At 36.5% G+C, this 22,474-nt stretch overlaps 1 protein-coding gene across 14 annotated transcripts in view; it reads left to right on the top strand.

Annotated features, from left to right (window-relative positions):
- The window catches only part of ANKS1B (ankyrin repeat and sterile alpha motif domain containing 1B), a 1,053,015-nt gene that overhangs the window by 607,645 nt on the left and 422,896 nt on the right, over positions 1 to 22,474 (top strand). For all 14 annotated transcript variants that reach the window (XR_007402223.1, XM_025439286.3, XM_025439282.3 and 11 more), the window contains exon 14: positions 1,864 to 1,936. Coding sequence is in view for 13 of the 14 variants with exons in the window: in XM_025439286.3 (XP_025295071.1) it covers positions 1,864 to 1,936 (73 nt within the window). In the remaining variant the exon portion in view is untranslated. The remainder of the gene's footprint in view (positions 1 to 1,863; positions 1,937 to 22,474) is intronic.

The following is a 22,474-nucleotide window of genomic DNA, read 5'->3' as shown; positions in this document are numbered from 1 at the left end:
TATTCTTATTTCTGCAGCTCTGTATCATTTTGCTAGTTGCTAAATTCTTTGTTAGCTCATCTTCTGTCTCTAAAGTATCTTGTATTTTCAGAAAAGCTCTTATAATCTTAAGCTTAATGGTAAACTGAATAGTCCTGGCTTGGGGTGCCCTAGATGGCTCAGTTGGTTAAATGTCTAACTCCCTATTTTGGCTCAGGTCATGATCTCAGGGTTGTGAGATTATGCCCCACATCATGCTCAGTGCTGGGCATGGAGCCTGCCTAGGGTTCTCTCTCTACCCCTCCTCCACTGCTCATGCTCTCTCTCTAAAAAAAGAAAGAAAAAATATAGTCCTGGCTTTTCTACAAGTGTCATACAATAACCCCATAATTACTTATTATTTCCCTTATACAATTATCAAAGAGACATTAAAGAAAAATATGTTGAGGTCAGATATCACCAACTTAAGCTCTACTTAAAGACAAAGTCTTTCATTTTATAGAATTACTCAGAAAGTAAGTGCCCTTCCAAAGTTATGAAATATCATCCTTTGTCCTTAAGGAGGACCACATCATAAAATAATGAAGTTCCTTGCCTTTTGAATTTCTTTTTTTTTTTTTTTTGGCTTTTGAATTTCTTCGGAGAATGGACCACACTCTCCCTTAGCCTTTCATTCTAACATGTTACATTTTCTCCCTCAAAAAACTGTGCCAGTGGGATTGGGTATTGAAGCATAAAAGGTCACTATAGTATTCTGAGAACTAGAAATGTCTGATATTGACATTCTGAATTGAGCTATTTGGGAAAATCACTTAATCTCCCTGCATCTGGGATGCCTGGGTGGCTCAGTGGTTGAGCGCCTGCCTTTGGCCTAGGGCATGATCCTGGAATCCTGGGATCGAGTCCCACATCGGGCTCCCTGCCTGGAGCCTGCTTCTCTCTCTGCTTGTGTCTCTGCCTCTCTCTCGCTCTCTTTGTCTCACATGAATAAATAAAATCTTTAAAAAAAAATCTCCCTGCATCTGTTTCAGGGTGAACAAAATGGGACATTTAAGCAATGCTTATTGTCCTCTCTGAAACCTGCTATCTTACACAGGTTGCTAGGAAGATGGGGGGGGGGGGGGGGCGGGGATTAAATCATAAATGGCTAAAGCTTGGATAGTCATATCTTCCTATAAATACCATACTACTAGATTGATAGTCAATTCAAGTCTCTCCATTTCTTATATTTATTAGCTCCGTGAATAACATAATCCTTTTTTGAATGCAGCAAGATTAATTAACATTTAGCCTATCTCTTAGAATTAAGGTGTTTCCTCATGCCTGGATTCTTGCCATTACGTGTCACAAATCAGCCTGTGGCTGGTCGAACTATTTAGTAAGAACTTGGCTCTCATGGCCATACCCATAGACTGAAGCCCCCCCTTCACTAGTCAGAGAGAGGCATGTTCTCAGAAAAGGAAGAATGCCTGAGAGAATGGACATGTTCACATAAATTTACCTTCAGCCCCATCTCCTTCTGAGTTTAAAGAATATACGTTTCCTAACTTATTGACCCAAACAAAGTTCATCTTAAGAAATATAAAGAAAGGATGATCTGATTTTGAACATCCAAGAAAGGGAGACATAAAAAAAAAAAAAAGAAAGGGAGACATAATTTATATTTTTTTCATAATTTATATTTTTATTTATTTTTTTTTTCATAATTTATATTTTTAAAAGCAACTCAAATGCCTGCTTCCTTTTAAACCTTTGTCAGTCTCTTAATTGTGGTATTGTAGTAGTAAGATCAAAAATATATGCTTCTGTCATTTAGAAATTATTTTAAAATACAATGCTAAAAGTGAACTAACAAGTTATTAATATGGCTTTTGTTTCTCACAGATTGACAAAATAATGAATTCCATAGATGTTGGAATTAACAGTGAACTTGAAGAAATGAACAGTGAGACCACAAGTAAGGAAACCTTTCTTCTACATTTTAATTAATAAATGTGCTCAAAAATAGCTAGAAAATTATAGGAGGCTTTAGATAATTTCATGTTTTATCATAATAACAGCAGCTACAAATTATTTCCTTCCACTCATATCAAACAACCATGACCTCTAATAACAATTTTAAGTAAATTGATTCAGCAAAATGAGAGATTTTTTTCCCCATGCGCTATGCCAATTAACATTAATGGAGTTTCCACTTTGTGTAAAGCTAAGTTTGAAGCACTTCAAAATGTTATAGAATATGATGACCTGATACAGTATGATTTTCCATTGAGTGAAATGTCCCAGTCATCCTGGCCAGAGTGATTAACAACTTACGCCTAAGATGTAAGCTCCAGTATGGCAAGAACTATGTGTTACTCATCCTCACGTATCCCAGAATACCTAGAAGAGTGTCTCACAAATAGTTGGTTTTTGCAATCACTATTTCATATATTGCCCTTATGAAGTGTTATTTTTTTTCTCTATAATCAAAGCCCAGAGTGGAATTCTGTCTGCAACTTTCTTTGAAGGCTTTTTTGCTTCATACTAATAAGATGATGTCAAATGCTAGATAGCTAAACCTAAAAATAATAGTCACATTCATGCTAAAGAAACTACTATTCTGGAAAGAGTCAAAAGACCTGGCTTCATTTCTATCCAGCCACTAAGCAGTGCTAGAACTGTAGATTATCATATAAATCTATAAAATTTGACATTAAAACAAGTGATTGCTAAGCTCTCTGAAGAACTCATGTTTAAGTTGATCATGATAGTTGATGGTTTTGTAGAGATGGTAAGATTAAGGTCTGTGAGAGAGAAGTCTAATATAGGATAAACGGCTATGGGATTTTGTGACCCTTTGACTAGTCACCAGGGTCTTTTAAATAGCACCCTATGTGACTCATAAGCACAGGAAAGCTGGAAAATGGCTCTCTTGTGATGCACTGTGCCTGGGTAGTTAAGAAGTAACATTGAAATCTGGGGTTGAAGTCACTGAAGGGAATATTCAACCCTAAATGAATGTCTCACTTATATCTTCTATACTAGGACAGGTAAGAAATTACTCTAATATGGCTGGACCCCATTTTAATTAAGTGATGATTGTTTAAAAGATTACATAATTTTTTTCTGAAATGCATATTCATTTTAGATTTTCAAAACTGAAAAATTATGAAAAAAGTACCAAAACTGTGTGCATTTGTCTAATGATACAAATATGACATTAGCTCTGTGATAGCCTATAGAGCCAGGTCTTTCACACAGAAATGCTGACAAACACTGAGGATTTTTCTAGTATTCAAAAAACTAGTCTAGGACTATATGTCACCATATAGTTCTTACAGAATAATTTCAAGAAAGTGTAGGAATGCATATTTTTAACTGGTATGAAGGTAAGAATGTATTTATTTATTTATTTTGTCAATAGGAAATTCCCTGATACTGAGAATGTTCAGGCAGAGACATGGTGCTTCTCTATTGGAAAATTTAGACAACATTGAGCATTAATACTCTAAAATTCTTCAAACAGATAATACCACAGAATTATAAAAAATATAAATATGATTATAATGAAAGGGTAATGTTATAATAAGGTAAATGTTAAAAATTTCACTCAGGCAAGCTGCCTTTGAAGGGCACTTTAGTGGTAAACAAATCCACAGATTATCTCCCCTAATTCTCCTCTTTCTACCATTTATACTACCATCCTACCCTGCCTTTATTTACTATTTTTCTACAGTGATAATGAAAACGAAAGTAGAGACTCAGTCCTCAAAGTTTCATTACTATTAACAAAGTCTCGTTCTGTATGTCCTTTAGTTTTTGCCTCTTAATTATATATTAATTATACGCTAAGTGATTGACCATGCCATTTGGCATTCCAGTTGGTCTTTATGTCATTGTGGATAACAATTTTACTGGACTGGAAGCTTTTCCCTCCTGAAGCTAGATGAGGTGATAACCCCATGCAAATTCCACAGATATGTACTGGGTACCACGTATGTTTGGGAAATCACATGGTGAAATAAAAAAGTCAGACAGACATGAATTCAAATCTCAGTTTGGCTGTTTACTAGGTACTTGATCTTAGGCAAATCAATTTCCCCATCAACAGAAATGAGGATATTAACATAGGTCACCATCAACAGAAATGAGGATATTAATATAGGATAATTGTAGAGACAGGCCCAATGGCATCTAGGGAGAATTGGACACATGTAGATACATATTAAATTTCAGCTCCCCATGTTGCCCTACCGCAAGGGAAACGTGATGTTTGAAGTATCTAGATGAACACACATTAGCCCTTTCTTTAAGAACTTCATGATGTCAGTTAGTCTACTAGTCTTCATGTTAAATTTGCTATACTCCCTGAAATAATGGTGTGTCAACTGTAATACAGGTAGTAACGAGCCCAACAGTCAGCTGGTACTAGAGAAGAGTAATTACTAAGAGAGATCGTTAAACTCCAAGGTATCCTGGCAAAGAAAAGAGAAAAATCTAAACTGTATGGATTTAAATGGCCTAAATTATTTTTATGAAATCTGGATGTTCTCTTTTTGCTTGATGATGAGGAAGAGATGTGCAATGAGATTAACAGGAGGTAAATATAGAACAAGTGAGAGGAAATACTACTTTACCTAGTTTGTATTGTTAATGTCTAGAATTTTGCTTTGGAAATCCACTGAACCAAGCACTATCCCTGGCTTTAACAGAGCTGCACAACTTTATGAGCACTTGTGATGTTTGTTGCTAAAAAAAAAACAAAAAAACAAACAAACAAAAAAAAAACCTCAGGAGACAGTGGAGAGAATAAAACTAGAAGCAATGGAGCAATGGAGATACATGATGGATCAAGGATGAGCATTATATTTTCCATGCTCTTTCCCACTTTGTTCCAGTGTTTTTGTTTGCCCTCCCTACCACCTGCACACTTGCAGTTTCAGATATTTTGTTAGAAAAATATTTGTTGAACCACTAAGGGCTTTGAAACTTTCTCATCCTCACCCCTAAAAATAGGAACCAGCTAAAGTTTGAGCAGTCTCTGTGAATCATCAATCTAGTTCTACTCATAGAAAACTATTTTTTTTAAATTTCCTCAACAATTATATAGTAGTTTGAAACATACCCAACAACATCAACTATCCAGGACTAAGGATGAAATAATAGTAAATAAAATTTTCTGAATCTATTTTATGTCAGTCTCTAGTTCTCACTCAGAACAATCTTAATAGACAATTTTCACAAACATAACTTCTGGTTTTCCACTTGAAATGAGACTCGAAAGTCAAACAAATTGGCATTGGTAGTAGAATTCAACCCGCTTTAATACTTCATATTGTATAAAACAATCCTAGTTTTTTATTTAATTTTATTCATTTAAATTCAATTAATTAACATATATTATTAGTTTCAGAGGTAGAGGTCAGTGATTCATCAGTCTTATATAATACCCAGTGTGCATTACATTACATCCTATTCTTTGGTAATGCTGGATATGTCGTGTCATATACTCCCACGTATAAGATTTTTTCAGAGAACTGGTTTTGAAGTTAGATGGGCTCAGCTTCAAATCCCAGGGACCCCTGGTGGCTCAGCAGTTTAGTGCCTGCCTTCCGCCCAGGGCGTGATCCTGGAGTCCTGGGATTGAGTCCCACATCAGGCTCCCTGCATGGAGCCTACTTCTCCCTCTGCCTGTGTCTCTGCCTCTCTCTGTCTCTCTTTGTGTCTCTCATGAATAAATAAATAAAATATTTTTTATTTATTTATTTTTTTTTTTAATAAAATATTTTTTAAAAAATCTCAGGGTTAAAAAAAAAAAAAAAAAATCTCAGGGTTGCAATTCACTGGCTCTGTGACCTATTTGATCTGTCTCCTCCCCTATAAATTCAGACTTTTAACAATCACCTCATAAGACCTCTGCAAGATTAAATTATACACTTGTTCTATGGTAGCCTAGAATATAGCAGGTTATCAATAAATGTAATTCTTTGCCTTCTTATCCAAGTATGCATGACTTATCTTTCTAATTAGAGTATATACCACACAGGAGGATACTTGGGAAATCTTGCTTATTGTTTTGATCAGTAAAGATTTTAGTTAAAATATAACTACTCATATTCTAAGTTGCTTTCATGAGGAGTCTTTCTTGAAGTTACATTTCTTAACCGTTGCCCTTCTATCACAAGGAAGCACTTTAAAATTAGGAAGGCAATAATTGTCTCCATAGTACTTGCTTATCATCACACATATACAGCAAATATTCAGAGTAATTAAGTGCCCAGACCTTATAATACAGGTGTGGCAGATAATCTTAGAAACGCCCTCCTACTTCTAAACAAGCTTCAGTAAGCCACACTAGGCCAACTACAGGGCATGAATGAACTGTATTGGAATCAGCTCAAGTTCATGAATATAAAAAGTAGCATTTAGTTAAAGGTATTTTTTAAGATTGGAATTTTTTTTCCCTTATACTTAAGGTTAAAGAATATTCAAATAGAAATATTCTAGAGTCTCATCTTTTAAAAACCTACTTTTTGCCAAAATATTGATTCCATCTAAATTTTAATTGTAGATGAAAGCTATTAAAATGAATTTGTAAAAGATTTTATCATAAAATACATTATCTCGGGTAGATAAAGTAACTCTTAAGCTATTTGCTGGAGAGTTCATAGCTCTGAAAATGGTCACTAACATTAATCTGCAACTCCACTTTCTAAGCTTTTGCTTCTCTTCCTCTAAGAGTCTGAGGTCTAAGTCACAGTTCAGAGTCCTTCGTAGTTGTCGAGATCCTCCGTGAAGAGTTTCCAGGAATTTAGGAACTCACTAAGGCAATACGTGTTCTCTCTTCTGATCTAAGCCCCACCTTTGCCCTGGTCTGCAGGAGCAGAGAGTGCTCACATGGCCCTTTACACAAAGAGGGTCTCTTTCTAGGTGGTCAGGACAGACATCTCCACTGCCCTCGAAGTTGCTTCTCCCTGAAATTTTGATTTCTTTCAAGCCCTTGGTATGTGCTCACATAGCTCTAGATAAGCATTAAGAGGTATTTTGCTAACAATGCAGCTGAGAGCTGTTTTTCTGCTGTTATTGATGGGATTATCATTTGTTAAACTCTAGAAGAACACTCTTTGAAAAAGTATTTACAATTTTCCAGAGTTGTCCGATTAGAGAAATGACAAAAAGGAAAAAAGTTGAAATGTATTCCCTTCTTACCATTCGTCAGATATTGTGCACTTTTCTCCTATGAATATTTTCCGTTCAGTTCTCAAAATAACTGAGTGAGGTATTATTATACCCATTTTATAGATGAAGAAAGACTCAGAAAAAGTAAGTAATTTGTCAAAGTCAAAGACTTCAAAAATAGATTTGTTTCTTCCTAAAATCCATTATCCTTTCAATCAAATACACTACCTACACAGAACAACAGAAGCCAGCCCCTAGCTTCTTTCTCTTTAGCTCAAATCATATTCAAATGCCCTAAAGGGAGTGAACTGAGAGTGTTTAAGTTGTAGAACCAACCACTTTCTCTTAGCAAATCCCAACTGTTGGTATATGGAAAGCTTTAGCTCCAACCCCAAAGCCCTCCCAAACTATAGGTCACAGGGTCATGTATTTAAATAAGTCACAGCTCTGAATATCTCCTGTGTCCCAGAGTGAATGCATAAGTGCTGATAATGACCTAGGTTTCACTTATTTTCAGAGGAAGACTTTTCCTTGCCTCCAGCAATATTCCTTTTTCCATGAACTGTTAAACTGCACATGAAAAAACTCCCTGAGATGCTTTGCAACGGGCATAATTTATTTTTGATTTTTATTTCTCTTTACAGCACTATTTTTAATAGAACCAACTGGGGAAGGTGGGTAGTAGACTACGTTAGCATACAAGCACCCTATTTTGTCCAAATTAAGAGAAGACTTATTTTTATTATATTTTATATAACACTTCACTGAGTAATTTTTTTTCAGATAGATTAAATCTAAGAAATCCCTTAATAATAGAATAGCCATGTAAAAATGTGAATTGCAGTAATTGTTAAGCTAGCATGAGTTCATCCTTATCAAGAGATAGTGTTTAATCAACCAAACAATTGTGTCCTCGGCACAGTAAACACTAAAACTTCTTCAATACTGTTCATTCCAAATAATCATTAAAAACTAAAACAAGCTACACAATATAGATCTTGATCATTAGAATACGGCTGAGATTTTCTGGTTTTGAAATTATAAGTGATATTCACATGTGAAATTAGGTTCCTCCAAAGTATGAAGTAGTTGAGTATTACTCCATGGCCTAGTACTTGCCTGTGATGTGTCAACAGTTAGAACTTGTACATTGTTTTCAATCTAACAAAATATTCAAACTTTCTAGAAGAGGCATAGAGCAGTGAGCAAGTACAGTCTCTCAGTTGTCCTGGAATACTTTTCATAACCTCTTTCATATGTGATCAACCAACATCCACTCCTCTACTTTCCATGACAATAAGTCCACTGCTGTCAGAGACAATATAGTCTACCACTGGGAAGCTCAAATTGTTAACTTTATTTTTTGAACACAGGTTTGAATATGCATTCTTACAATTACTGGTGTTGTGACCTTGGAAAAGTCATTTTCATCAGCCTAAGCCTCATTTTTTTGTATAGAAAATGGCTATAACAAATAACATCTACCTTCCCTCAGTGCCATTAGAAAAAACAAATGAATTACTATATAAGACAGTAGTTAGCTATATTCCTCATACATAGTATATCCTGGATGACATCTCCTTTCTTTGATTTCTCTTTTCCCTTGTGTCCATTTTCTCTTAAAAATTTGTTTCCAGAGAGACAAAGAGTGGCTAGTTGGCCCATTATTTCTAAGTACCTTCAAGATATGGATGATATTTCTGAGAGGCTATACATCTTACACACTCACCATAAGGTTGGAAAGCAGCTACCGAGAAACTTCTCTGAAAGACACTTAGAAAATACTAGTTGAACAACTTCTATATAAATATCAGTACAGGAGCACCTGGAGGGCTCAGTCAGTTGAGCGTCTGCCTTCAGCTCAGTCATGATCCTGGGGTCCTGGGATCTTGCCCCACATTGGGCTCCCTGATCAGCGGGAAGCCTGATTCTCCCTCTGCTGCTCCCCCTGCTTGTGATCTCTCTGTCTCTGTTTCTCTCTGTCAAATAAATAAATAAAATTTAAAAAAATAAATATCAGTGCATTTTCACAAAGTTTACCATTAACAGCTTCATACTGGGAAGAGAGTAGGAGGTATAAGGAAAGAAAAATTCTTCCTCTGCCCTTCAGGGTCTTCCAACTGAGACTAAGAAGCAAATTTACATAAGATGGATGAATAGGAGGGGAAAAAAAATCAGTTTTATTACACACGCATGGAGGCCCCAAGCTGAAACTGAGACCTAACGAAATGACCAAGGCAGGTGTTCTTACACTTTTTAGTCAGAGGCAATAAATTTGTGAGGAACTGACAGGATAAAGAAGACAGATGTTTGGAAGCTTTAAATAGTAAGGAATGCTCAGCAGAATTTTGGCTGAGATAGTCAATTAGTAAAAGAGTAACAAGGTTTAGTTCTACAGTTTTTCTTAATTTTGAAGTTTCTATCTCTGGGGATAAGAATTATTTTTTTACTTCCTCATATAAGGTGGGGTACCTTCCATGTGGGAGATTTATTTCTTGCTTTCACGGGGCAGAGGATCATCTGAGTGTTCTTGTACCAGCTGTTTCCCAAGTAGCTTCAATTCAAAATAATCAGGATGCCATCATGGTACATTTTGGGCAGCCCGCCCTGGACCCCTACATAGATAAAAATAATTAAGAGTAATTGGAATATAGCTAATAGACCTTCATCATTATGGATTATCTAATGATTGCTTTCAAACACAGATTTGTCTTCCTAACATAGAGTAAAGAATTATCTGATAAACTTGGGCCACTTACCCATGAAAAAATTTTGTAGTTCATACCAAATGTTTCTATCATACACTGTCCTGATAACAAAAGGATTTCTACTTGTATTTTTGATACTTAAATACAAACTTCTAGAGAATTAGGAAACGAAATACTTTATAAGTTTAAGAACAATGATACCCAGTATCACTTATGGGAATGTATCCTAAGGAAGCAATAGGACAAGAGCAAAGTAAGTGTATATAAAGATGTTCTTCTCAGCATTGTTTATGATCCTTCAAAAAAATGAAATCAAACCAAATGACCATTTCTAGAAAATTTATGAAATGGGTTACTGTAATTCTCTATGATCAAATATTAAATATCTAATTAAAAGTGACATTAGATCTATATTTACTACCATGGAAATATAGCCATAATTTATTACTAAGTGAAAGAATAGATGGCAAAGTAAATTATAATCCCATTTTTGAACATACATGCATGAAAAAGATCTGGAGGATATATGCAAAAATGTTAACTGTGAATATCTCTGGGTAAACTTATCAGTGATTATTATTTTCTTCTCTCCTAAAGTTTCTGAAGTTTTTATAGTAAATATACATTACTTTTATTTTTATTGTCCACACCTTTCAATTAAAAAAGTATATGTCAATTTAGTAAACAAATACAATGATAAATTATAATTTATATATAATAGTTACATATAATCACATATATATAAACATTTATATGTGAAAGATAAAATGCCCTAGCTATCGATGTAATAATTAAAGTTTTGGCAAATGAATACTATTAATGATGAATACCTGATTAAGTCTCTTTGTCAGTTTTGAGTTAAAATAAGTGTGTTTCATTGGCTTTCATTTATTTTCTTAAGTTATTGCAGAAACCGTTTAACTTGGCAGTCCCGGTGGCGCAGCGGTTTAGCGCCGCATGCAGCCCAGGGTGTGATCCTGGAAACCCGAGATCAAGTCCCACATTGGGCTTCCTGCATGGAGCCTGCTTCTCCCTCTGTCTGTCTGTCTCTCTCTCTCTCTGTCATTCATGAATAAATAAATAAACTCTTTAAAAAAAATTTAACTACACAAATTTTTAAAATATTCATAAACCAATCACTGATCAAAATTATTTTTTTGTTGTCCAGTGTTGATCTGTGTGAATATTCTAGTGGCACTCTAGTCCTTGTCTATGAGCACACTCAATTTCTATGTATTAATAATAATTTTATAGATAGAATTTTGCAGTCTCCATTTTCACCTATCATTTCACACAATTCTGTTTTCTTACATTTTTTTTCCTACCTCTTGCTTTATCCCTCCAGTTAATATCCAATGTTAGCATGGTGTATATGCTTCTAGTCTTTTCTCCAATTTCATGCAATCACAAACAGATAAATGATAGATGATAGATAGATAGATAGATAGATAGATAGATAGATAGATAGATGATAGATAGATAGATAGATGATAGATGTTGCTTATGTTTTAAAAACAAGAAATCACAGTATACACATTTCTCTGCAACCTGTTCTTATTCAACAATAAATCATAGCTTTACCTTGCTTTTATAATCAGTGAAGTAAATAACCTGTGAAACAAAATTGCGCTGGTGAAGTCCACCCTCAGAGAGGAAAATTGCTCTGCTCAGGTTGCTGCTCCAACCTCTGCACCAACTTGCTCTGTGACTTGGAAAAGAGCACCTCATACTGAGCCTCAGTTTCCTAATTTGAAAGTTAAAAGGAAGGACTAGACCTTTTCCAACTCAGTAATTCCATGACTCATACTCTCACCTTCTGTTTTATGGGTTGTGCTTTGGCAGAATGTCCTTCTTTAAAGCTTTCCACTTCTTAATTCCTTAAGGACAAATGACCAATAAATTTCAGGCTATGTGTATTTCAAACAGGTTCTTCTGAGAATGTTTCCAGATCCTCAATTTATACTGCTTTTTAAATATATTAATACAGTAAATGCATTATTTTGTTGATATAGGAGTATAAGATATTTAAGTTCTTTTTTTGTACAAAAGTGATTTTCTACTAAGCATTTCAGCTATTTTAAAAGAAAAAAAACTTAAAAAATTAAAATAAGAAAAGAAAAAACCTTATCTTACACTGATTTGTAGGAGAATTAAATGACTAGCTGAAATCATGCATATAGTGATGTAAATGGGAATAAATGCAGAATTTCTGATTCTATACTTTGCTTGCTTCTTGAATCCACTAAGCTTCTTATAAGAATTTTTATGGCAAAAAAAAAAAAAAAAGAAGTTAGCATTTCAAGAATGTATACTTTTTATGAGGTTACAGATACTGACCAAGTCCTCACCATGGCCTATTTCTTGCCTACGGGCTTGGCCTAACCAAACTGTAGTTGAGCATCTCTCTTCCTCACAGGGTTCTGAACTTTGACTTGCCCCCAAATGTAAGCAACCACTAAAATGGAAGACATCTTTCCTTAAGAATTCACTCAGCATTAGCTGACAATAGAAACATTTCCTGTTAAACTACCCCATTCATATCCTCTGCTAAGCTCCACCAGCTAGCTGATTCCCCTCAAAGTTCCTCTAGTCTTTAGCGTTACCCCTCCCTATTAAAAAAAAAAAAAGCCTTTTTCTGTTTGATTTTGAGATGCCTGAAATCCTGCGGAAGGAGCATTCTCCCTTTTGTAATAATCTTTCTAAGTTTTCTCCTTGCCTAAGTTGGGATTTGTTTTTCTTTGGCAGCATTAGAAATTTCATAGGTCCTTCTGGTTCACCTTTTACCTTCTCAGCCAGTTTCCTTTTCTTCTGTTGGTATTAATGAAATCATAAAGGGTGTTTCCCCAGTGTTATCCTTATTATATACTAATTGATTTTCTCTGTGTAACCATTGTTTTGAATGATGTGTGCATGCTTCTATATGTGTACATGTGTAGGAGATGTGGATTATACCTCAATAATCAGAATTGTAAATGTGACATAATTATATATGTGAGATATATGCAGATTGATTTATCCATTTCTTTTTTTAAAAAGATTTTATTTATTTATTTATTTATTTATTTATTTATTTATTTGAGAGAGAAAGAGCACAAATAAGGGCAGGGGTAGCTGCAGAAGGAGAAGGAGAAGCAGACTCCCCACTGAGCAGGGAGCCCAACATGCTCAATCCCAGAACCCTGGGATCATGACCTAAGCCAAAAGCAGATGCTTAACCAACTGAGCCACCCAGGAGTCCCTCTTTATCAATTTCTGATACAATTATCAACCAGGAATTTTCTAAGAAAATTATTTCTTATCTATTCCTATCATACCAAGTATTCATAGTCATAAAACATAAGTGAAATACTAAGGCTTTTTAAATAAAAGTGCAACATAGAATAGCAAATACCTTATGACTTACTGTTGCTAACGTGAAAGTAACGTAGCGACATTAAACCTTTATTATAAAAATAAAGGAGAGATTGCCTCCTTTTTCTTAAAGACTGAATAATATTCCATTCTAGGTGTATGCCACATTTTCTTTTTCCATTGGTCCATTGATGGACATTTAGGTTGTTCCAAATCATAGCTGTTGTAGATAATGCCGCAATGAATGTGGGAAAGGAGATACCTCTCTGAGATCCTGATTTCAATTCTTTTGGATAAATACCCAGGAGTGGGACTGCTGGATCACATGGTGGTTCTATTTTTCGTTTTTTGAGGAACACGCATACTGTTCTCCAGCAGCTGCACCACTTTACGTTCCTACCAACAGCACGCAGGGTTCTCCTTTTCTCCATGTCCTTGCCAAAACTGGTTATCTTTTTTTTTTTTTTAATAATAGCCATCCTAACAAGTATGAGGTATACTACATTGTAATTTTGATTTAAATTTTCCTGATGATAAGTGATTTTGAAGCATCGTTTCATATGCCTCTTTGCCTGGAAGTCATGATGCTAAGAGAAATACACTAGACACGGGACAAATACTGCATGATTCCACTTTCGTGATACCTTAGTCCATGCAGTCTATTCTAATAGAATACCACAGACTGGGTGGCTTATAAACAACATTTATTTCTCACAGTTGTAGAGGCCGGGAAGTCCAAGATCAAGGAACCAATAAATTTGTGAGTGAATTTGCAGTCAGAGCCCACTTCCTAGTTCATATGACCATCTTTTCATTGTGTCCTCATATGATGAAAGAACTCACCAGGGAGCTCTCTGGGGTCTCTTATCAGGATACTAATCTCCTTCATGAGGGCTCACTTCCCAAAGTTTCCATTTGCAAATACCATCACAATCACACTAGGGATTTGATTTCAATGTATAGATTTTGGAGGGTACAAACATTTGGTCTGTAGCATGTGAAGTAGCTAAAACCATCAAACTCGAGATAGAATGTTGCTTGCCAGGGGCTTTGGGGTGGGGGAATGGCGAGTTGCTATTTAACAGACATAAAATTTTAGTTTGCAAGATGCAAAAGTTCTGGAGATCTGCTGTGTAACCTTGTGCTCTGTAGTTAACCATACTGTATCATACTTAAAAATTTGTTAAGAGGGCATAGATCTATGCTAAATGTTTTCACCACAATAAAAAACAAAGAATAAAGGAAAGAAAACAGGACCCTATTACCTTATTACCCTGTGCATTCACAACACAAATGTCTTCTGCATGAGCTTCTCAGGCATTTATAAACCATTTGCACCTGGCATACTTTTGTTATTCTCTTTTCAGTGGAGTAAGTACTCATATTCTTACTAATGTTACTTAGAGTGGGATTCTGTATATTTATATTCTTGCATATCTTCAAGAAAGACTTAAGGCTTATAATAAAGATGGAATTATAGTAAAATAAGACCTCATTAAAGTAATAATAAAAGATACAAACCAGATAGTTGAAAAGAAAAATTTTAGATGAGAGAAAAAGGAAAGCAAATATTCCAGAAAACCTAAGGAGAATGACTGCACCTAAGCATACAGCTTGGCTCTGAACTTCTTGGCAACCAAGAAGGGCTACAGCACTGACATTATGAAGAAAATATTATCGTGGTAGATAAAGAAAGGAACTCTTTCCTAGCTTGAAACTCTGGCAGAAATTTCCCCCATGGGTCATTTTATAAAAGATAGTCAACTAGATTAGGAACAACCCTACTGTCAGGGGAAAGGGAAGTATTCTCAGTGACTTACACTAGGCAAGATGCGTAATGATAAGATAGGGCCTTTGTGAAGACCTTTCTGCAGGGGACTTCTAGCTTTCTCCATAATATAAACAAGCACTGGCTCTAAAATATCAATGTTGTTTTTCCTTACCCTTTCAAAAAAAAGGTCCTCTTTATTTAACCTGTTTGGTGAGTCAGTGACCTGAGTACTAGGATTTTAGGGGTGCTCAATAAAATTACAGCACTAAAATTTCACATACAGGTTGGGGAGCTATTAATCATATGTGGAAGGATATGAAATACGGTGTCAGAAAATGTAAGTTAGGGTCACAGTTCCATTTCTTACTGGCTGCATGATCTTGGACAAATGACTTCATCATAGAAAACCTTCATTTCCTCATCCTTTGCAATAAGAAAAATAGATTTCTTATTATTATAATTAAATGAGATCATTTGCATGAAAGCACTTATAAACCGCACAGGTCTGTTAGTTATCATTATGTTACCATTCCAGAAGTCTCTTTACCTTTAAATTAGAGGTCATGGTGGTCATTTTTCTCTCCAGGCAATTGAATGCCTTTTATAAGCACTCCTTAAGATAGTTGCTTTGTATTCATGCATAGACCGCTCACCCTCTAGAAGGTTTCTAAAAACAAAGCAAAAACAAAACAAAACAAAACAACCCAAAACCCCCAAAACCCCCCCCAAAAACAAAAATAGGCTTTTCTTCTTGAAAAAGTGACTAGTAAAATAGATTTTCTAATTTCTTTTTTTCTATTAAAGAGACGTTTGTTTTACTCTATGAACAAAACAAATAAGGCCATTTTCCCACTAGTAAAAACAGGACAGAGAGGAATTCCAGGACAATGAACAGAGACCAAGTATGCATGCACGTGCATGCTTACAGCCTAATGGTTGAGTTTGTTTGTTTTTGTTTTTTGTTTTTTTTTTTAAGATTTTATTTATTCATTCATTCATGAGAGATACAGAGAGAGGGAGAGAGAGGCAGAAACCCAGGCAGAGGGAGAAGCAGGCTTCATGCAGGGAGACTGATGTGGGACTTGATCCCGGGACTCCAGGATCACACCCTGGGCCAAAGGCAGGTGCTAAACCCCTGAGCCACCCAGGGATCCCTAATTGTTGAGTTGGACTGTAGTTCATCTTGTAATACAATCAATCTCTCCTCAACAAATTTGGTAATTTAGGCAGTAAATTATTTTTTAAAAGATTTTGCTAATAACTGGTTGGCTGCATGTAGTCGGGAGCTGAGAAAGCCTGAAGGCAGACAGGTGACTTTGCTGCTGTCACAGTGGGCCAGACCCAAGGGAAAGTGATAACCTAGACTTAACAGTAGGTGCAGTAGGAAGGGGCAGCCCGGGTGGCTCAGCGGTTTAGTGCCACCTTCAGCCCAGGGCCTGATCTTGGGGACCTGGGATCAAGTCCCACATTGGGTTCCCTACATGGGTCCTGTTTCTCCCTCTGCCTGTGTCTCTGCCTCTCTCTCTCTCTCTCTGTCTCTCATGAATAAATAAATAAAATCTTAAAAAAAAAAAAAAGGAACAGTAGGAAGAGTAAGAGGGGAGTCTGTGAAAGAAGTCCATTATTTACTGATACTTAACCCTTTCTGAGTCACCAATTGCTAGGAAAGTCTCCTGGAAACTGAGGCCTCCTGAAGGACAAATGCAAGTTAAGAGAAAATAATTGTCAGTCCCTCCCACATGCCTGTGTGTATGTATGTATGGATACATTGTGCGCACACACACACACACACATCCATCTTGAGAGAGGAGAAATGCAGGTAGACAAAGGAAATGCAAGCATGAATGAAGGATTATCCATTTCTAAAAGATTTTCCAAATTCCTGAGAGTATCTCAGACTCTGGATTTCTGGAGTTGAAAGTTTTCATACCTATGATCAAGGCTAAAAATATCACCAAAGTCTATCAGAGGACGATGTAGAGTCTCTGTTCCATTTGGGAAGATCTGAATGTGAAATCAACAACAGTTCCTATCTTAAATAAACATCAGCCATTGTAGATTTAGAAAATGGTTAAATGAAACATTTCAAATTATGTGATGTCAAATAACAGACTTTTGGTGTGTGTGTGTGTGTAGGTAAGGGATCTCTAATATAAATTTAAGACCTGTTTTACCTGCTCACAATATTCTTGAGTCACACATAATTTTGTGCACATTTTTGGATACAGTGATACACAGGACATGGGGATAGGCGAGGCTGACCCTGTGTACTAACAATGATTTCCATAAACCTACGTGTCTCTCAGATCTTGAATTTCTTTATTGGTCACATATATTCTCAGCGTTAAGGTCCAAGCTGAAGAAAACTAAAAATTTCATTATCTTTTTACTTTTATTTTTTTAATTCTGAGATATTGTCTTCATAAAGATTTTAATTTGATTGCTTTTTTAGTAGATAAATATTCAGTGAAGAAAATCTCTCTATCATACCTATTACCTCAGATTCCCATTTCTCCTTTTCATATGCAACCACAGTGTCAGGTACATACTTTCAGGGATATTGAATCAAAACACAAGCAAATACGAAGACATCTTCTTCCTTTTTACTTCTCCCTTTTAAGCTATTTAACAAATAGTGCCAAATTATACACACTGTTCTTCATCTTGATTTTTTAACCTATTAATTTAAATTAATGAAGATCTTTCCATAACAACACATAGAGCACTGCCTAGTATTTAATTGAATGAACGTGCCATAACTTATTTCACTGTCTCCTATATTGCTTCTGGTATGTTGTTATTATAAACTATGCTGTAATGAATAGCCTTGTTTCTATTTGACATGTGCAGGCATATACCTAATGGATACATTCCCAAAAGTTAAATTCTTGTTACCTCATCACCATATGGTCTTATGTCCTGACCAATATAACATGTTAACAAACTTTTAGACCTTTGATTATCTTAAAGGTAAAAAATACTATCTCTATGATATTTCTTGTATTAGGAGTGAAGTTGAGCTTCTTTTCATATGCTTAAGTTCCATTTGTATTTACTTTTCTCTCTGAACTGTCTGTTCATATATTTTGCCATTTTGGAGAATGCTGTTGGCCTATTTTTATTGATTTGAAAGAGTTCTTTATCATTAGGTATCTAGCCCCTGTGTATGTGACATGAGTTACAATGATCTTTTCCCAATTTTGCATTTTTCTTGTGATTTAACTTATGCTGATTGTTGCCAGGCAAAGTCTTAAAATTGTTTTATAGTTGATTTAATCAAGACTTTTTAAAAATGGATGGTTTCAAAGTTTTATGTTATTATTAGAAAGGTTTCCCTCACTCCCATGTCACATAAGAATCTTCCTATAGTTTCTCCTACTACTTTTATCATTTTGGTTTTTCTAAATTTGCTCTGTATTAATCTTCACTTAATAAAAGATTGAGTATGGATCAAACTTGATTTTTACAGATGACTATGCAATTGCCTCTACATCAATTAGTGGATTAATAATCCACATGGTCCTCAGTGATTTGAGATGCACATTTATTATATGCTTGATGTCCAATGTTTTTGTTTTTATTTACATTATATTGTCTTCCCCCTCATGCACCTGTATCTATTCACACGTCAACACCACAGTGTTTTAATTATTTACACCATGTCATAACTCCTATCCTGTTTTTAGAGTTCCTGTGTTTTCCTACATAGCAAATTCATGACAACATTCCAATATTTTTTAAGTGTTTGGACCACTTCTACTTCTCTGCTTCTTCAATGTTTAAAGATGCCTTATTTATCCTTGGAGGGCAGGTAAATGACCCTGGCCCTGTAGACTCAGACATTAGCCAAAATTGTCTTTCTAGCTGACAGCTACGCTCAAAGATTGACTTCTAGGGAGAAGCTTTCTAGGTGGAGGTAAGATCCCAGCACACTTGCAGGGTCTTTAGAGACTGAGATGGCTGGTCTTCACCTGGAGTTTTCCTGAAAAAACAAGGCATCCTCTGGAGAATTGAGTTGACTGTCATTGTGAGAGGAATCGTTCTGTGGATTTTCTCACAAAGGTCTGTCACTTTAGGCCTTTGTCCAGTCTTCCCAAAGCCCAACCAACCAAATATATGCAACAAGCACATATTGACTTCTTTCTTTTTTTTTTTTTTTTTTTGTGATTTTTATCTGTGTTTGATGAGCTTGCTTCATTTTTTTTTTTTTAAAGTTCCTCTTTTATTTATTTATTTATTTATGATAGTCATGCAGAGACACAGGCAGAGGGAGAAGCAGGCTCCATGCACCGGGAGCCCGATGTGGGATTCGATCCTGGGTCTCCAGGATCGCGCCCTGGGCCAAAGGCAGGAGCCAAACCGCTGCGCCACCCAGGGATCCCTTGACTTCTTTCTAATGACTGTAATTGCTCTTCTACTTGAATCTGAGCCACACTCATCACTCCCTACAACTCACTGCCTTCATATTATTCCCTCACTCTAAAGCAAAATCTTGTTTGTTAGTTTATTGGCCGGCAGGAGGACAAGGGGCTTTTTTTATTCTTCATTTCTATTTTTATATCATCACCATTCCTTATGCCTAGAAACATCTGTTTTATGGTTGGTTTCTACCAGCCGATCATAGTGTTGAAGAAAAATTGCACTGGAGAGGGTTTTCAAAACTGTTACAATAGGATAAAGAGATTGAATTCAACTCCCCTGAAACAAAGGTGGGAGAGTCTTTAAGTGCTGGGATGAGCTACTAGAAAAGTATTGAAGGACAGTTATGGGGGAAAGTCGGTCAATGTAATTAGGCCATCTGTGTTTGCTAATTGATGCTTTTTGAAATTAGGCTCCTACCCTTCCACAAGCCTGGGAGAGCGGGGCAATATCATTCTGATGGCTGCATTTAAAAAGGATGGCTTTGGGTGGGTGGGTGGGGGGTCCTTGGGAAAGACTTTCCTTGATTGTAAAACCAGCAGGAGCCTGGGAGTAGATTTACATCTCAAAGAGACTGAGAAATGATTTACAGTTATAAACTTTCTAGAGTAAATGCTCTAAGAAAATGGAGGTTGGGGACCAATGATGAGGAAGGAGTCTGTCTAGCTCAGTGGTTTAGCGCCGCCTTCAGCCCAGGGCCTGATCCTGGAGACCCGGGATCGAGTCCCACATCAGACTCCCTCCATGGAGCCTGCTTCTCCCTCTACCTGTGTCTCTGCCTCTCTCTCTCTCTGTGTCTCTCATGAATAAATAAATAAATAAAATCTTTAAAAAAAAAAAAAAAAAAAAAAAAAAAAAAAAAAAAAAAAAAAAAAAAAAAAAAAAAAAAAGGAAGGAGTCTGTCTAAAGTTTGGTCAAGCTGAGCGGACATTAACCCGCAACAAATCTTTTCACTCATAACTCATTGTGCCTGTAACTATCAGATCTTTAATGGACATTCACCCTCTTCCTTGAGAGAATCATCTGATCACTCAGGACGCTATATTTGTCAATCAAGCTGAGTTAAAGGAATCACACTAAGTACAATGGTTTCCTGGGATTTTATGTTTATGAGGGTTTACGTACATAGGCCAGAAAATGCCTATGTGTGCAGGTACTCATGGAACCCTCCACATTGTATAGTATTTTGTATCATGTTTCATAGAACTCTTACTCTTGATTGTAAGAGCAATAACTAACTTTTTAGAAGGCACTTCATATAAGCCAGGTACTGTTAGTGTGCGCCTTACTTGTACTAATTCATGTAATCCCGACAAATCCTCTTGTTGTGCCCAAGATTGCGAATCCGAGAAACCACCAAGGAGCCGACACCAATGCAAACACACGATGGTTTATTTACAAGCTCGAGCTTGGGTACAAGTATACCCGACACAGTGGAGCAGGGACCTGAACCCCGAGGTGCGTTTCAGCTTAGTTTTAAGGGCTGGTCTAGGGGACCTCCAGAAGGGGTGGAGCAATTCCTCAAATTCTGTTTACATTTTGATATGGGGCCTTCAAGGGCATTGAGCTCTGTTCTTATTCTAATATGAGGCTTCCTGCCACTGGCTTGGGCTCTGTTCTCATTCTAATAGGGGCTTCCTGCCCTTGGCTTGGGCTCTGTTTTTATTCTAATATGGGGCTTTCTAGGACGTTAATCTGTAAACTGTTTTTTTTCCTGTAACTGAAGTAAGGTAAATTTCAGCTCTTATTCTTAGGGGCCTGGGATGGCTGTACTTGTGCTAACGCTGAACTTAAAGTGGAATGGCCTTAATTTTCTCAGCCTCCACACTTCTATGAAGTAGTTATTACTCCCACTTTACAGACTTCCTAACAGAGGAACAGAGATTAAGAAACTTGCCCAACTCACTGAAAGAGGAGCAATGGGATCTAAACCCACTCTGATTCCAGAACCCAAGATTTTAATTTCTATGATAAATTGCCTTGCTCTCTAATCTTTCAGGAGTTTGCCAGGGGGCTGAGGCAGTATTTTCTTTTAAGAATTGTTCAGGAGGTGATATAATAAGGTAAACTGAAAGATCCTGGGGCTTAGCTTGGCCTCCTTACCTCTGAGCCTGTGGGCAGCAGGTCAGAACCAGTGACTGCGGAGGCTCCCCAGCCTGAAACACCACTGTGGCAGCCACTTACCAGAGAATCCCTTAATAGTCTGTTCTATGAATTAGTAATCAGATATTTTCCATAAAGCACTGTGAAAGAATTCAATAAAGACACCTAGGGAAATTAAAATAAGCCATTTTACTCCATAAGAATTCAGAGGACTTAGGAAGAAACATCTGCCAAGGTCAGGGAAATAGAATGCTGGGGGAGGAAAGGTAAGAAAAAGATTTTTTTTTTTTTATTTACAAAGCAGAAGTTAGAAGGAAAGCATCCTTTTTTTCCGAGCAGCTTTGATATGTTAATCTTTGCATCCTGGTGTTAATGTAGACCCTAGAGCAAGATGCCTGAGAGCCCCTTCACCTCTCAGGAGTCTGTGTACCTGTGCCAAAATGCCACCACTATAGATTCTTTTTTCTTTTTCCTGGTCAGACCCTCATCTTTGGACTCTTGTCTTGTCACTGGGCTAGGGCAATAATGTATCTAGAGGGGAAAAGTAGATTGGATTTTAATTGAAGATCCCTTACTTATTAGGTGAGTCACCTTGTGCAAGATATTTATCCTCTCTGAGTCTCAGTTTTCTCATCTGTATAATGGGGATAACTCTTTTTAGGGTTGTTGTAAAGATTGGAGATCATATCTAAAAAGTGCTACTTGTGGTCAGCCCTGGTAGCTCAGCAGTTTAGCGCCACCTTCAGCCCAGGGCACGATCCTGGAGACCAGCTATCAGGTCCTACGTCGGGCTCCCTGCATGGAGCCTGCTTCTCCCTCTGCCTGTGGTTCTGCCTCTCTCTCTCTATGTCTGTCATGAATAAATAAATAAAATCTTAAAAAAAATAAAAATATAAAGTGCTACTTGTGCCATAGTCACTCAATAATTTATGAATATTAGTATGCTTCGGCGAGCTTCTTCCAGTCATCTTCAGCTGAAGAG

This window comes from Canis lupus, chromosome 15 (genome assembly GCF_003254725.2).
Source record: "Canis lupus dingo isolate Sandy chromosome 15, ASM325472v2, whole genome shotgun sequence".
In the NCBI taxonomy this organism is placed as follows: domain Eukaryota; kingdom Metazoa; phylum Chordata; class Mammalia; order Carnivora; family Canidae; genus Canis; species Canis lupus.
Note: the sequence above shows the minus strand (reverse complement) of the source record. Positions and strands in the feature narration are given on the sequence as shown.